Source organism: Aedes aegypti, chromosome 2 (genome assembly GCF_002204515.2).
Source record: "Aedes aegypti strain LVP_AGWG chromosome 2, AaegL5.0 Primary Assembly, whole genome shotgun sequence".
NCBI lineage: Eukaryota > Metazoa > Arthropoda > Insecta > Diptera > Culicidae > Aedes > Aedes aegypti.
The window spans coordinates 251,904,744-251,922,236 of NC_035108.1; the positions used below are offsets into that span (position 1 = coordinate 251,904,744).

Sequence of the window (17,493 nt, forward strand, 5' to 3'; positions counted from 1 at the left end):
CAACATTATAAATGAAGAGGTTTGCGTTATTTAGAATGAATCGGATGTGGCAACTCGGAATTAATGTGTAACTAATGGGAAAGCCGTAACATCGCGAGGACACCCACCCACCCCTTCTAGCGTTGTGAAATTTGTGAATGGGCCCTTATGTTTTGATTCTGCGTTCCGTTTCGCAGCGTTCCATTTCACTATACTCTGTTCCATGAGCTAAATGACGTTTGAACCATTTTTAATCTGAACGATGTTCAAATTAGCGGGGTACAAATTAAAAAGTGTTCAGATCAGGGTTGGGAAAAATCATGAAATTCACTCTACAGTAGCCAAGCAAAGCCAATCACAGTCAGCGAAGCCAGTGAAACTCACGCCCATCGCTGCTGTAGGCAAAAAGCCTTGAAAATAGCAGAACACCCGTTGCTAAGGGCAACCCAGAATTACTGTAGAAAAATGTTCTATTTCCCGCTGCATTTCCCGCATTTAGAGCCTTCAATGACACTCATGATTTAGAAAATTCGTGCACCAAACATAGGCTACTTGATGAGATTCACGTTTTTGAACTACTGTACTGGGAGGGCCACGTGATTTTCGCGAAAATTCAAGCCTACTACTATTACCATTCCCAGCACTGGTTCAGATTAAATGTGGTCAAACCAACGAGGGTACCCGGTAATAGCTTCTGTTCATATGGATGAGTAAATATGAAAATAAAACCACTCGTGTTTATTATTAGTATCTTTTTTTTATTTTATTTTATTAACGTTTTCTCTGAGGTGACATGTTTACATGTTTCACATTAATTTTACATTTCGATTAAAACATATTACACTGGGAAAATTCGCGCGCAGACTGTCGTGCTGGAACAGTTGGGAAATGTGTAGTGCTTTTTTTCTTTCGTTTTTTTTTTGTTTTCGTTACCTCAATTAATGTTAATCCAGTCTTAATAGTTGACATTGTTATCAGTTTATAGTTTATAAACATAAATATCGCGGCTTAAGGTGCCATTTCGAAGGAATCAAACGGGAAATAATTTTGCCAAAAAAGTTAACCTAATTTAATAGACGGGAATGAGTTTTTTTCTGCCACAGTTCTGTCTCTTGGAGACGTGCAATTAATGTTAAGATTACTCGAAAACAAGCGATCTAAAAAGGCGTTTCTTTTCGGTTTAATCACGCTTTTTTTCAGTATTCTCAAAAGGCAGTATAAAGTTTTCAACGATTAGCAGTGAGTGGTTTCCGAACGATAAAATTTTAGCAGTGGGATTGACTGAGAATTGAAAAAGGTATCCAGAGGCTTCACATATGGCTGTCCCGAATTAAGAACGAGATGTTGATTAAGGACCTCGGAAACGGAAATAACTGAAAGCTCGCTGCTTCTTTCACATTTCCGTTCCTCAAATACTTATCACACATCTATGCATTTTTTAGTACAGGAAGCAATGATTGGTCTCGGTTACCAGTTTTGGTAGATTTTGAAGTTGGCAGTTTTCGATAGATTTGTATAGTTTAGTGGAACGAAAATCTCGTAGGTTTCGTTTATGATTCTCGTTATGAGATTAGATTAGCTATAAAATGACTACTTTGTGCGTACTGTTTTCGCTGTTTGTCGCATTTTGCCTTTCATTATTATATTACAAGTAACGTTTCAACTATAAATTTCTCTCGTTGTTTTTCTTTACTTCCACTAACATAGTTAAGACAAATCCTCCGAGGGTCGAGATTATTCGTTTTTTTTTTCTGTATATTCATAAAATTTCAAATAAATTACAACTAAAACAATTATATTATGAAAATAACACCGATAACATTGTCCATTTTACGTGCATAAGATCAAATAGAGAGTTTTTGAGAGAAATTTTCCATGAACAATATGTATGGCAATGCACGATAGTTTAGTTGCTTTGCGGTTGTGCTGAATAGGCCAAGAAGGAAAATAGGAAATAGTACGGAACTAGAACTGAAACCCTCCACCACGAAAAATGGAGAATTTTCAAATAGTCAGAGAATGTAATTCTTCGCGAAAGAAAAGTGATTCAAACTCTTACTAAATACATTAATAACATTAATAAATAAAAGACTAGCAACGACCCGCGGAGGAGATGTACGCGATTCTGTTCTAAGGGGAATACTGTCAGTCAGGTTGGTGTTGGGCCAGATTGGGAAAATCTGGCAACACTGCTTCCGGCCGTTTCCGCCTGAGTAGGGTTATCGAGAAACGAGACAAATGGTGTTCTATTTTCTAACGAGGTTGAGGTTGCATTACGGTCGTCAGGTTTCTCGATATTCTATAAATTGCTTTTTACATGAGGTGAACTAGTTTTTCTTTTGCGAGATCGGCCCTGGGAAGGTTTATTCCGACTGACAGTGTTCCCAGTTATTCCATAATAAAAACGATCTATGACCTAAGTTTTTGTTGCTTTGTCACGGATGCTTGTAAACCAATAATGGACAGCATCTGGGGTAGTTGCATTGAGGTTAAAGCACCGTTCCTTCCGTAGATTGAAGGGTGTAACTGTCCAGCATGGGAGTAAGAGTTATAAAGTAACTATTTACATTGTTCATCTTTCTTATCCTAGGCTTTCTACTTTCGTTCGAATTCGTTGTATTCTTGGTACTTGCGATACTCGATATTATTCACAGTTTTGTTTTGTATGTTTTATACTTTACAGTGTTGCCATCAAATGGAGCGTTGCACGCAGTCTATCGCTTATGTCATGTAGTCGTGCGATGGCTCCGATGGTTCGTGATGGGCAAACAGTGGGTTCGGGAATTCCGGCGGATGTGGCAGTGGTCCGGTTACCGTTGGACGTCTCCTGTAGGCCATTAGCCAGCAGGAAACTGCCACAGCCACGGCCACCAGTGCCAACAGCGCTGTTATTACCAATGCAATGATAAGTCCAATCATCGACACACAAATATCTTCGACACGTTGAGCGGCGGGAGTTACTGAAAAGGGAAAGGACATGTGATTGAGTATTCTGCGATTTAGTCTACTGATCATGCGAAACTTACTGTTGTCTGAGTCGTAGGAACGTTCCTCCCTTCTTTCCAGTGTCAGAATGGCATTCGACTGGATTGTGATCTCCTCTCGCAGTGTTCCCTCAATACCCAGTGTGTCGTCGGATGCTAGCGCCGTATTGCTGCTGGTGGCCCGTCGAGTCCTGTTGAGCATCATCTCAATTTCGTTCATATCTGTAATAGCACGTCGCCGACGCTTTCCGTATGCATTTGCTCCATGGCAATTGACCGGTTGGCACCGGCCGAAGCACACCCGGATGTTGCACTGGAAGCGTATGTTGTCGCTCGATGGGAACTTGAACGCGTTGAAGCTGGCCAGCAGACTGTTGGTTTCCGCTTGGTACTCCCAGTCGCCGAAGATGCTCGGTTCTGTGGCGCACCCATTTTCGTCCGTGACGATATATTCGTTCTCAACGCTGTCCTCCATGGTCTTGGCGACGCAGCTTCGTGCAAAACCGCCGTAGATTGCTGCAAGGGAAACGTTGATTTTTTTGTTAGAACACGTTTGGAAATGCTTGCATATAAGATTCTTGGACAGTGGGTTTACATAAATTATTTTCGACGATGGAAGTGTTGATACTAACTAAATCAATGAAACAGTATTCCTCAGTGCTACAAAACCAGTATTTTTCTGTGCTACTTTTTGTACCTATTGATGCCTTTTTGATTCATGTGAGAATCTGTGCCTTTGATAGTTTGATTGACTCGTTGACGGAAATGGTTGGCGGTGGTAATCCTTTTTAGATACCGTCCTTAACCTTCTGTAATACCGTATATACGAATATGGAAAAATGATACGATTTTAGCATTTTGGAAACGCTTATTAACAATCTGTTCTACGATCACTGTTTGATGTACAGTCAACTCCATTTCATTTTTTTATTCGAATCATAACGTCTTCCGTGATATTCTTCAGGAATTCTTTAATGTGATCGCAATGTACCTCTTAGTAATATGTTCGAATCATCATTAACCGATGGAATATTTTTCAATGCATGCATTGTAGTACTCTTTTATATATTCATAAGCTAATAAAAATTAAGATTTGTGTAAACATTTATTTTAGTTCATGCGTAAACAGTTGTTGGCAGCATGATTCAGGGATTTGATGAAGTATAGTTTGAATTAACATTGAAAATAAAATATTAGAATATCTTTGGCGTATTATTTTCTTATCAAGTGTAATGATTCACAAGGCTTCTAGCCTTATATTACATGAATTCACAAATAAATAAATAAATAAATAAATAAATAAATAAATAAATAAACAAATAAATAAATAAACTTTTCATCTTTTTGAAAATAAGACTTCCATGGTTATGGATGGCACTACCCAAGATTCATGTCTCACATGAGTTCTTCAAATGTTGTAAGTAAGGAAATGTGATTTTTACTATGCTGGCGGTGCTATACCAAAAACGATTTCGTTGTTAAAATTTTTATAGATGTTTTTAAGTCAGCAACCTTGAGGAATTACTATAAAGAATGCAGAGTTTCTTTAAGGAAAAGCCTGCCTTTAGGCGTATACCGCGATTCAAGGTGTTTTTATTTTCCAAATAACTTATTTTTTGTTTATAGAGGACTTTACCCAGAACGGGCAGGGTAACCAATATATTTTGGACCTCTATATATTTTGGACCCCCTGGTCCATTTTCTTGCAAATTTCCAAGTTTAATTCGAAATACCAACTCAATTTACATGCCATATGGAAAGATAGGACTATTCCGTACTTGCATCAACCGTTTGTACATAGAAAATGTGTTTGTTTTATCTGAAATTAATTAAATTTAATCGATTCATCCATACAACCGTAACAACACGTTACACACAGAAATTAAAGCCGTCAGAAATTTTTCAAATGTAAACAAAAACTTTTTTCAAACTTCTGGACTAAAAGCGTAGAATTTCTTCGGTTTTCCATTGTCAATCGATTGATTAGACTATGGGCAAGCATATTATACAACCAGTGTCGTGGACTTTGTCGCCAAACGATAAAAAACACCGGGGGTCCAAAATATATACTTTGAGGGTCCAAAATGTATTGGTGTGTCCAAAATAATGAAAAGCAGTACATCACAATTCAATTATTTTCGACGTTTTCTGGATCCTACATGACCGTTTGGGCATTTCTATCTTGTAAAGGGAGTTTTTCTCTACATTTTGACATGATCTTTGACTTGGTTACGCTGTGCAATTAATTAATTGGGACAAAAAGCTAAAATCACTTCCTTAGGGGGTCCAAAATACGACCGTTACCCCATTTGCTCTTATTTTCAAATAACTTAAAAAGTAAATGACTTGTAAAAGTCTGGTCTTCATATTAGTCTTCATTCACAATACACCATATAGTCACGAGCGATGGGTGCCAGGGTGCCAGTAGTTGTTTTGAAAATATAAAATTTGCAACATTCGCATTTTCAAATGAAATTTTTAATAAATATCCAAAAAACTGATCAATGTTACCCCGGATTACGGTACTAGAAATTTTCAGAAATTCAATCAGTAATTATTCAAAAATTATCCTCTGGAAAACCTCTATGAATTTTAGGCGGGGTCTCAAGTAGGTTGAATTGCCTTCAAATGATTCTACAGATTCTTCTACAAATTCTGCCATATATTACTCCACTATATTCCTCCAGGTACGGTAAATGGCTGGGCATGGCGTACCATTGGTACCTCGCGTACCTGCAGGAATTAAATAGATCCCTTTGTGCGGTCCTTAGCCTCTCGCCCAGCAACTCCTATCCCTACTTCCTCGTAGTACTGGCCGGGGTACGAGTAACCTTGGGGAAGATCGGATAACCAACCTCCGGTGGGAACTTTGGTCGTATTCTGACAGGGAAGGGGGGGTTTGCCTTTGCTTTTGCTTCTGCAAACCTGCAGCGTCTGTACTCCATGTTGGGAGCGGCTCACAACAGCGTCTGTTTCCCATGTAAGGGGCAGCTGATCATCGTCCGAGTGCCAAAGAAGGACTCTAAGCTAAACTGCGCACTATAGCCCTCCGAACATTTAGGGGGAATGGTCTTCCGGAAATCTAGGGGGTTGGTGTCAAGCCCTGCAAGCCAGCCGTAAAAACACATCATCACAGCAACGTCAACAAGCGAATACGGACCGCAACAATCGGCAAAGACCACAGCGACGAAAATGGACTAGCGATTGGAAACTAGGTACGTGGAACTGCAAATCACTCAACTTCATTGGAAGTACTCGCATACTCTCCGATGTACTGAAGACCGGCGGTTTCGGTATCGTATCGCTGCAGGAGGTGTGCTGGACAGGAGCATTGATGCGAACGTTTAGAGGTAACCATACCATCTACCAGAGCTGCGGCAACACACACGAGCTGGGAACAGCTTTCATAGTGATGGGTGATATGTAAAGGCGCGTGATCGGGTGGCGGCCGATCAATGAACGAATGTGCAAGTTAAGAATCAAAGGCCGATTCTTTAACTTCAGCATAATCAACGTGCATATCCCACACTCTGGAAGCACTGATGATGCCAAGGACGCATTTTACGCGCAGCTCGAACGCGAGTACGACCGCTGCCCAAGCCACTACGTCAAGATCATCATAGGAGATTTGAACGCTCAGATTGGCCAGGAGGAGGAGTTCAGACCGTCGATTGGAAATGTGGGCTTCGTGGCCTTGCGGTTAGCGGCGTCAGTCGTATTGTTCCACGGGGTGTGGGTTCGATTCCCGCTCCAGTAGGTGAAAACTTCTCGTGTAACGAAAAATTCATCGCTGGGCTTCTGGGTGTTTCATGTTGTCCGTTGCCTAATGTTAGTGATCGTTCAGTCTGTGCAGCCTATGTGCTGAAGACGGTGTAAATTGTCTTTTTATTTCCAGCACAGCCTCCCGTATCGGTACACCTGGAGATCACTTCTGCAGACAGAATCGCAAATTGACCACGTTTTGATGGATGGACGGCACTGCTCCGACATAACCGACGTCAGCAACCGGATGTCACCAATGCGTACGCGCAGCATCTTGAGGCAGCGTTGCCGGATGTGGGCGAGCTCGATAGGGCCTCTCTTGAGGACTGCTGAAGGACAGTCAAAGCATCCATTAACGACGCTGCCGAAAGCATTGTCGGATATGTGGGACGGAGCTCAAGAAACGATTGGTTCGACGAAGAGTGCCAGGAGGTTTTAGAGGAGAAGAATGCAGCGTGGACTGCATTGCTGCAGCGTGGTACGCGACAAAACGTGGAACGATACAGACTGAAGCGGAAACAGCAAACCCGCCTATTCCGGGACAAAAAGCGCCGCCTGGAAGAGGTGGAATGCCAAGAGATGGAGTTGCTGTACCGTTCTCAAGAAACACGTAAGTTCTATCAGAAGCTCAACACATCCCGCAAAGGCTTCGTGCCGCGAGCTGAAATGTGCTGGGATAAGGATGGGAACACCTGAATGGCGCAGAGCACACAGGTACAGGAGGTCAGGATAGCGAAGGCGATGGCTACGTCAGCACAGCGGACAGTGGAAACCAACCAGCTCCCACGATGGGGGAAGTTAAGGATGCCATTCAACAGTTCAAGAACAACAAGGCCGCTGGCAAGGATGGTATCGGAGCCGAACTCATCAAAATGGGCCCGGATAGGTTGGCCGCTTGTCTGCATCGGCTGATAGTCAGAATCTGGGAAACCTATCTACAAAAACGACGACAAACTGGAGTGTGAAAATTATCGTGCAATCACCATGCTAAACGCCGCCTACAAAGTGCTATCCCAGATTCTCTTCCGTCGTCTATCACCTTTAGCAAACGAGTTCGTGGGAAGTTATCAAGCAGGTTTCATCGACTGCCGCTCGACAACGGACCAGATCTTTTCCGTGCGGCAAATCCTCCAGAAATGCCGTGAGTACCAGGTCCCTACGCACCATCTGTTCATAGATTTCAACGCGGCATATGACAGTATAGACCGCGTAGAGCTATGGAAAATCATGGACGAGAACAGCTTTCCCGGGAAGCTCACAAGATTGATCAGAACAACGATGGACGGTGTGCAAAACTGCGTGAAGATCTCGGGCGAACACTCCAGTTCGTTCGAGTCTCGGCGGGGACTACGACAAGGCGATGGACTTTCGTGCCTGTTGTTCAATATTGCGCTTGAAGGTGTCATGCGGAGAGCCGGACTTAACAGTCGAGGCACGATTTTCACGAGATCCGGACAATTTGTTTGCTTCGCGGACGACATGGATATTATTGGGAGAAAATTTGAAACGGTGGCAGATTTGTTCACCCCCCTAAAACGCGAAGCAACAAGAGTCAGGCTAATGGTGAATGCGTCGAAAACAAAGTACATGCTGGTTGGCGGAACTGAGCGCGACAGGGCCCGCCTAGGAAGCAGTGTTACGATAGACGGGGATACCTTCGAGGTGGTGGACCAGTTCGTCTACCTCGGATCCTTGTTGACGGCTGACAACAATGTTAGTCGGGAAATACTAAGGCGCATCACCAGCGGAAGTCGTGCCTACTATGGGCTCCAGAAGAAACTGCGGTCAAGAAAGATTCACCCCCGCACCATATGCGCGATGTACAAAACGCTCAAAAGACCGGTAGTCCTCTATGGGCATGAGACGTGGACTATGCTCGAAGAGGACTTGCAAGCTCTTGGGGTTTTCGAACGCCGAGTGCTAAGGACGATCTTCGACGGCGTGCAGGAGAACGGCGTGTGGCGGCGAAGGATGAACACGAGCTCGCTCAACTCTACGGCGAACCCAGTATCGTGAAGGTAGCTAAAGCTGGAAGGATACGCTGGGACATGTTGCAAGAATGCCGGACAACAACCCTGTAAAGATGATGTTCGCTACGAATCCGGACGGGGCTAGAAGGCGTGGGGCGCAGCGAGTTATTCTATGAATAACTGTAATATAACTCTGCTTTAAAATGTTGGAAAAAAATCTTAAACATTTCAAAGAAGATGTTTACAATTTTTTCTCTGAATGCTTTCATAAATATAATTGTGGATTCTAGTAAAAATTCCACTTTTTAAATCATTTTGCCAAACATTCCTATGTGTAAATTCCGATAAAATTTTTGTTATTCACGTCACGCTTAATGAAAATAACAAGGATTTTGAAGCACAATACTTATTTTACGAAAATTTTCTTATTTTGATATCTAGAAATAATTTTTCAAGAGAGCCGTGTCTTCAACGAAAATCGCTGTATCAAATATGTATCAGGTAAAAACTACTCACTTGCTGGCTGAACCTCGACCTGCAGCCGCAGATTGTCGCCGATTTCGGCCGAATTGATCTCTTCGCCGTTATAGGCCACGATCCGCATGGCACAGGTCGGTGGTGGACCGGTGTTGGCAATGGTACCGGCCGTCGTCAACATCTGCACATTGAATCCGAGCGTAACGTTCTTCTCGCCCGTCTGATAGACGCACTTGATGTGATAGGCCTGGGCCTTGTACGTTACCAATTTTGGATGTTTCTGTATCACCAGTATGAAACTGGCCACTCCGTTGACGTGAATCAAGCCACAGCTACCGAAATGAACCTTGAATATCTGTGTCCGTTGTGACGCATCTCCGGCAAGGTTAACCACGCGGCGACACTCTTCGTCCTTGCTGTGGCCCTTCACGTACAGCACTCCGTTGAAGTTTGACTCCATCAGGTCGATCACTACCTGGACCCCGTCAGCCTGACACGTTACTTGCATATCCGGTTGCGGGAAGTCCGTTCGGAAGTTGGTTGTTTGATCTGTTCATGAACAAAAAAAATCTCATGAATAAAATGAATTCCTTTTAAAAAGTTGTTAAACTTACTGCAGTGTAGTTCGGGATTTCCAGTGTATCCTGCAATGCACTGACACACAGCCTGGTGGTTCGTCGCATTACAGAGAGCATTCGTTCCACAATGTTTTACTGTGCAGGGATCTTCACACGTCCTTGTCTGTTCGTTGCAGTATCTGTACACTGGACAATCACTGTCTCGTGTACACTCCGGAACTGCCGTTCGGACACATTCGCCACGTTCCGTCAGACGGTAACCGTGATCGATTGGACATATGCAACGACCCCGTTCGTCTATGATCATTCCTCGTTCCAAAGCACACACGCACCGTCCTGCCTGATCTACCTTCAGTCCATCTTCTTGGCGGCAGATCTGGCAGTCTTCGTAAATGCTTAGCCCGTAACCTGGTGGACAAGCACATTCACCGTTAGCGTTGCGTATGAAACCTCGATCCGTCGGACAAAGAGCCACTGAAAATAAAAAATATACCGTATAAATACAATTGCATTAAGTTATTGCTTACACTCTTAAAACTTACTCTTGTCGCATTGAATTGCCGCATTGCCTTGGTAGCCAGGCAAGCACTCGCAAATCATCGTACGAACCGGCAGCGTATCCAGCACCTTACACATCGAGTTGACACCGCATGGTTCCGTTACATTGCACGGATTGACACACTCGCCTTGGATACATGCCGTCTGTGATGGACATTCACCGTCCGTCCTGCAACGATCATCTTGCAATACGCATCCTCTGATAGGATCCGACTCGAACGGTGGCGGGCAGGCACACTCCGGACGGTGCTGATAAACCTGGCATAGTTCGTTTTGAGCACAAATTGCTTGTTTTTCGCAAGGGTTGTCACACTTTCCGTTGATGCATGCCTTATCCAGTGGACACTCTGAGTCAGCACGGCAACCCAACAGTTTACAGCTGATTCGCGGATCTCCTTCATATCCCGGCATACATTCGCAAATCGCGCGATGATTCTGTGCGTAACATTCGGCTTGCTTGCCACAAGAATCGATCGAACAAACTGGAACGCACTGTCGATTTATACAGGAATGTTGACCCGAACAATCGTCATCCGCTCGACACTCAATCTTGACACATTCAATTTCCGGGTTACCGTCAAATCCTTGCTTACACGAGCAAACTGGCTTGTGATCTTTTATTCTGCATTCTGCGTTTGGTCCGCAGTTGCAAGGATTCCTACAAATACTGTTGATACACGCTGTATCGCTCGAACAGTCCGAATCCGAAATGCATCCCGATTTGACGACAGGCTTGCAGGTGCCGCTTCCACTGCTAACGTAACCATCCGGACAGACACAAATCATCGTTCTCACAGGCGATGATGGAATGGCTTCACATCTGGCTGGTAAGTTGCACGGCTGTAAAACTCCACATGGTTCAACGCACTTGTTTTCAATACAAGCAAGGTGCGATGGACATTCAGTATCGTATACACACTCCGGTACAATTTCTGGTCTACAGTCCACGTATGGGTTTCCTACCAGTCCTGGTGGACATCTACACACCGCAAGATGGTTTTGCGCCTTACATTCCGCTCTTGGCGAACATGAGCTGTCGTAGATACAAGGATCAACGCACTGTGTATTGCGACATTGCTTATCATTTGGACAATCGTTGTTGCTGCGGCACTCGACAACTGTACACTGTACCATCGGGTTACCACGATATCCACTTAAGCATCTGCATTCTGCGCGGTTCGATACTGTGTAGCATTCCGCATTAATTCCACACGGATCGTTATCTAAGCATGGATTGACGCAGTTTCCGTTGATACATGCCTTGCTTGACTCACACTCTGAATCCACTCGACAGCCGATCGTTCGACAGGCAATATTCGGGTTTCCTTCAAAGCCGTTATCGCATGAGCAGATGCCTCTATGATTTTTGACAGTACACATGGCGTTTTCTCCGCAGTTGCATGGATTCCTACACTGTCGGTTAATACATGCCTCGCTTTCTGAACATTCTGAATCACTGGTGCATTCCGGTGGTGTTTGTAAAACTATGCGTTTACATTCACCATTTGCATCAGGTACGTGTAATTCAGGACATTCGCACACCATGGTACGTACTGGGACCGAATCTAGAACCGTACACTTGGCTGATTTGGCACATGGCAGTAGTTCTCTACAAGGATCCACGCATTTGTTGTTAATGCATGCCAATCGACTTGGGCAATCTACGTCAAGCGTGCATTCCGGCTTATGCTGCACGACTCTGCGTTCGCAATACGAGAATGGATTGCCATCTGGTAGATGGTCAGGACACTTGCAATGCGGTGCGTGACCACGCGTGAAGCAAATGGCATTCTGAGCACATGGTGCCATCGCACTGCATGGATCAACGCATTGTTCCTGTACGCATGCTCGATTATCGGGGCATTCTCCATCGAAATGACACTCAACTCGTCGACACTGCACGAACGGATTTCCTTCCAATCCAGCCATACAACGGCAAACGGCACGATGTTTATCACCATAGCATTCGGCATTCAACGCACAAGGATTTTCCAACGCGCAAGGGTTCAGACATTCTCCGTTGAAGCACTGCTTGTCGTTTGCACATTCGCTATCTGCACTGCAGCCCAGTTTGAAGCAACCGAACTGAGCATTACCCGAGTATCCCGGTTTGCAGCTACACACCGGATAGTGGTCCTTCACATAGCAGTCGGCATTCTGTCCACAGTTACATGGGTTTGCGCAGATTTCGTTGACACACGTTTCACTTGACGTACAGTCCGAGTTCGATTGACACTTGGGCAGGTCAGCAGAGGCTGTAAAAAGGTAAAAATTTGCGTTAAGAAAAACTGACAAAGGAAATCATAGTAACGAAATACTTACGTGGTATGCAGTTATCATTTCTATCCTTAGTATAACCAGTTGGACAATTACAAACGGCATTATGGTTTTGTACGTGACAAATGGCGCCACGTCCGCAAGCGTCGCGAGTGCATGGATTGATACAGCGTTCGTTGAAACACGACCGATCCAACGGACATTCGCTGTCGACGGTACACTCCTTGTAGCTCGGTACTCTTGCTTCTGGAGTACACTCGATGTGAGGATTACCGATGTATTCCGGTGGACACGCGCAACGTGCTTGATGTCCACGTGATTCACACAACGAGTTTATTCCGCATGGTTCAGCTCGACAAGCTAATGTGCACTGACCTCTTATGCAGCGATCTGTATCCGGACAATCACCGTCTGTACGGCATCCTTCGACTACTATGGGTTTACATTGTCCGTTATCGTCAACCAACATATCTGATGGACAAGCACAGATCATCGTTCTAAGTGGTAAAGTGTCCACAACGCTACAAGTCTGCTGTTGTGAGCATGGATTGATTTGTGTACACGGATTATCGCACCGGCTGTTGAGACACGCCTGTTGTGAAGGGCAATCGCTGTCGGCACGGCACTCTGGCTCCGGTTCGTCCCGTAGACATGCTATATATGGATTACCTCTTGTACCGGCAGAACATTCGCAGGTGGCCTGGTGATTCCGGCCGACGCACATAGCCTTAGCAGCACAGGTTTCATCATCACATACAGGTCGACATACTCTGTTCAACCTGTCACAAGCCTCATGATCAGCGCAATCTTCGTTGTACTGACAAAGTCCTGTTACGCATGAAATGAGCGGGTTTCCTTGAGTACCTTGCGGGCAAACACAGTTGGCACGATGGCCTTGCGGTAGACATTCGGCTCCTCTTCCGCATTGAGTTGCTCCGTACGTGCATGGGTTTAAGCACTTTTCGTTATAACAGGCCTTATCGTATGGGCAATCATTATCGCTTTGACATTCAGCTGAAATAGACGTAATGTAAAATTATGTAATCTATACCAGATATCCAGTTAATAATAGCACTTACGTTTGTAGCATTGTACTGTCGGATCGCCTCCCCAGCCTCGAGGGCACATGCACAGTGGTCTGTGGGTCAAAGTTCGACACTCTGCATTGCCTGCGCATGGGTTACCTTCAGCACATGGGTCTTGACATCTCTGGTTGATACAGGCCCGATCACTTGCACATTCCGTGTCCACAGTGCATTCGACCGTGACGACCGGTTCGCGGTAACAGTTCTGGAATGGATCGCCCACCATACCGATTGGACACGAGCAAATAGCCTTGTGACTTTGAGCCAAACATTCCGCACTTCTGGCGCACGGGTTGAACTCCGTACACGGGTTAACGCACACTCGGTTTCGGCACGTTTCTGTTGCGGCACATTCGACATCAGAACTGCATCCTGGTATGACAGTCGATTCTGGATAGAAAATAACACATTAGCAGTGGTAGCAACTAAAATAAATTAATTCATTATGCGAAATTAGTAATCAGTGAGCGCAGAAAATTGATTATGAGAATTTGCTAAGGATGGTCTAGAGTTCGGTTTTTGAAATTTCATGGTTATGATGTAAAAGTATTCTGTAAATGAAAGCAAATATAATTAGTGGCAAGGACCGGAAGAAGCAGTTTTGGTTAACATCGTCGATGGATTGCAAATCCAACAAACCTGGTGAGCATTTCTTCTCTGCGTCGCCTGCGAAGCCTTCTTCGCACACACAATACATGGTGCGCAAAGGTAGTGTGTCTTGAACCGTACAAACTGCATTTGCAGCGCATGGTTTTGTTTCGTGGCATGGATTTTTACAAACTCCACTGAAACAGGCCAATTTGCTTGAACAATCGGCGTCCATCTTACATTGATCGGGATCGCGAACTGGTACTGCAAGTATAGAAGTGTTGGATTAGACTTCATGATAGATACCAAACCACCAGAATACGCAACTCACCTTTTTCGCAAGCAAAGCTGGCGTCTCCTGTATATCCAGGAGGACATCTACACGATGCCCGATGGTTGTCAACTCTGCATTGTGCTCCCGGCGCGCAGTTACATGGATCTCTGCATTGTTCGTTCTGACACGATAAATGGTATGGGCATTCGTCATCTCGGGTACATTCTGGTCGCGTGCAACCAGTCAATGGGTTGCCTCTATAACCATCCAAACAATGGCATCTGGCGTTATGATTGTAATCCGTTCTGCAAACCGCGTTCCTTCCACATTGGGTGTACTTGCACGGATCTACGCAATTCCTGTTAACGCAAGCTTCCGTCGCTGGGCAGTCTGAATCAGCTCTACAGCCTATTTCGTAGCATGCAACCTGTGCGTTTCCAGTATATCCTTCACGGCAAGTACAAATTGCTCGGTGGAATTGAACTCGACATTCTGCATTCAAGTTACACAAGCCATTGTTTGCCGTACATGGGTTTACGCATTGTTGATTGATGCAAGCCTTATCATTGGTACAGTGGTCATCTGCTGTACATTCTGGTTGTGGAATTGGATCCATTTGTCGAATGCATTGTACGAATGGTGACCCAACATGTCGCTCTGGACACGAGCAAACTGGTGAGTGATTAACTACGTTACATATGGCATTGACTCCACAAGCACCAGCGCATGGATCTCTACATTTTTGATTGTAGCATGCGCGGTTTGATGAACAATCTGAGTTGATCACACACTCCGGGTACTGACACTCGGCTCTTCCGCCTACAACGCGGCAAACTCCATTCGTTCTACACGGTGACGGATTGCATGGATCTTTAGGAGGAGCTTCCTTACATTCCACAAATGGATCGCCGATCATGTTGCTTGGACATGAACACACAGGGCTGTTGTTTATTGCATGGCAAACGGCTCTATATCCGCAGACGCCTGGGCAAGGATCAACGCATTTCTTGTTGACGCATGTTCTGTCTCGTGGACAATCCGAATTGATCGTGCATTCCGGATAGCATCCTCTGCCGAATGGTGTTCCCTTGAAGTCCGGCAAACATTCACAAACTGCGTTTCCGTTGGACGAACGACAAACCGTATTCAGTCCACAAGGCGATGGATAGCATGGATCGTCACGTACTGGCGGCGTTGGTTTTCTTGAACACTGCTCGAAAGCGTTTCCGACCATTCCTTCGGGGCACGTACACGTTGGTGTATGATTGATCACACTGCATTCGGCATTGTACCCGCAAACGCCTGGACAAGGATCCTTACAGCGGTTCTGTATACAAGCCGTATCCCGTGAACATTCCGAGTTCGATACGCATTCCGGCCGGCAGGCGACGTAAGCGTTACCGAAGTAATTTTCGATACACTCACATACGGCGCTACCAACAACTGGTCTACATCTCGCGTTGGTGCCACACGGTGACGGATCGCAAGGATCTTCCGGTGTTCTCGGTGGTGGCGGTGTAGCAACTGTGAAATGAAATAAATTTTATTGTTTAAAGTATCTCTCATAATAAAACCAAAACGCAATTCACGCAATCTAACAAACGCAATCGAGACTCACTTTCAACAGAGCAATGAACAAATGGATTTCCTGTGTAACCAGATGGGCAAATACAATTGGCAACGTGAAGTGAAACGCGACATTCAGCATTCGTTCCGCACACGTTTGAACATGGGTTCTGACATTTCTGATTGATGCAGGCCAATGTATTCGAACAATCGGAGTTACTGATGCATTCTGGTCTACAATTTGGAGGTGAGCCAATCATTTCTGGTTGACACGAACAGGATGGAGTACCGTCTCGGTTAACACATACAGAATTTAATCCACACGGCGAGGGAATGCATGGGTCACGAGGAGTTTCTTGGATGACAGGTCTCTCCACTGTAAGAATTTTCTTTCGGTTAGAAACATTATTAATTGAGTAAGGAAAAGATAACAAATTACCAATTTCGTAACACCTAACGAAGGGATCCCCAGTCATCCTGTAGCGACAACTACAAATCGGGTTATGATTGACTACAGTACATTGGGCACCAAGTCCGCAGGTTCCAGGACAAGGATCTTTGCATTTAAAGTTCACACAAGCCATACTTTGAACACAATCGGAGTTTACGGAACATTCTGGACGACAAGATGGAGGACTTCCGACATAACCAACTACGCAAGAACAAACCGCTTGACCATTGATTTGTCTGCATTGACTGTTAGGACCACAAGGCGAAGGATTACATGGATCTGTTTCGATCGGGGCCCTTTGAGGCATGCACTGTATGAACGCATTACCCGCCATTCCATTGGGACAGCTACAAACTGGAATGTGATTCATGACTTCACATAGAGCATCCTGTCCGCACGTTCCCGGACAAGGATCGACACATTTGCTACGGATACACGCCTTATCACGCGGACATTCCGAATTGAGCACACATTCCGGTCGGCACCCACGGTATGGGTCACCCTGGTATTCTGGCAAGCAAGTGCATACTCCATTGGAACATTGTGCATTGGCACCACATGGAGACGGATCGCAAGGATCGGTCCTAGTCGGTTCTCGTGGTGGAGCAGGTTCAGGATAACAGTTAGTAAATGGATCGCCAGTGTAACCGGTTTGGCATGTACAAATTGGCGTATGGTTAATGACATTGCAGCGTGCTCCGATGCCGCACGAACCAGGACATGGGTCTCTACACTTCTCATTGATGCAAGCCTGATTGCTAGGACATTCTGCGTTAATTGAACATTCAGGTCTACAGTTCGGTGGTGTTCCAATGTAGGTCGCATGGCATGAGCACGATGGCGCTCCGTTTATGTTTCGACATTGAGCGTTTGGACCACATGGCGATGGAACACATGGATCGCGAACAATTATTTCCGTGTCTTTCGGAGGAGCTGTTTGATAA

General features: G+C 45.0%; 2 protein-coding genes across 2 annotated transcripts in view; one reads left to right on the forward strand and one right to left on the reverse strand.

Annotated features, from left to right (window-relative positions):
* Window positions 1-17,493, forward strand: part of LOC5576949 (acyl-CoA synthetase family member 4 homolog) — a 388,950-nt gene that overhangs the window by 21,794 nt on the left and 349,663 nt on the right. The gene's annotated exons all lie outside the window — the stretch shown is intronic.
* Window positions 802-17,493, reverse strand: part of LOC5576948 — a 109,741-nt gene continuing 93,049 nt past the window's right edge. Inside the window, 11 exon segments of the mRNA XM_021844802.1 lie at window positions 802-2,939; window positions 3,006-3,479; window positions 9,212-9,721; window positions 9,787-10,224; window positions 10,293-12,563; window positions 12,631-13,599; window positions 13,665-14,060; window positions 14,310-14,522; window positions 14,590-16,056; window positions 16,151-16,474; window positions 16,538-17,482. Coding sequence (XP_021700494.1) covers window positions 2,701-2,939; window positions 3,006-3,479; window positions 9,212-9,721; window positions 9,787-10,224; window positions 10,293-12,563; window positions 12,631-13,599; window positions 13,665-14,060; window positions 14,310-14,522; window positions 14,590-16,056; window positions 16,151-16,474; window positions 16,538-17,482 — 8,246 coding nt within the window. The 3' untranslated portion in view covers window positions 802-2,700.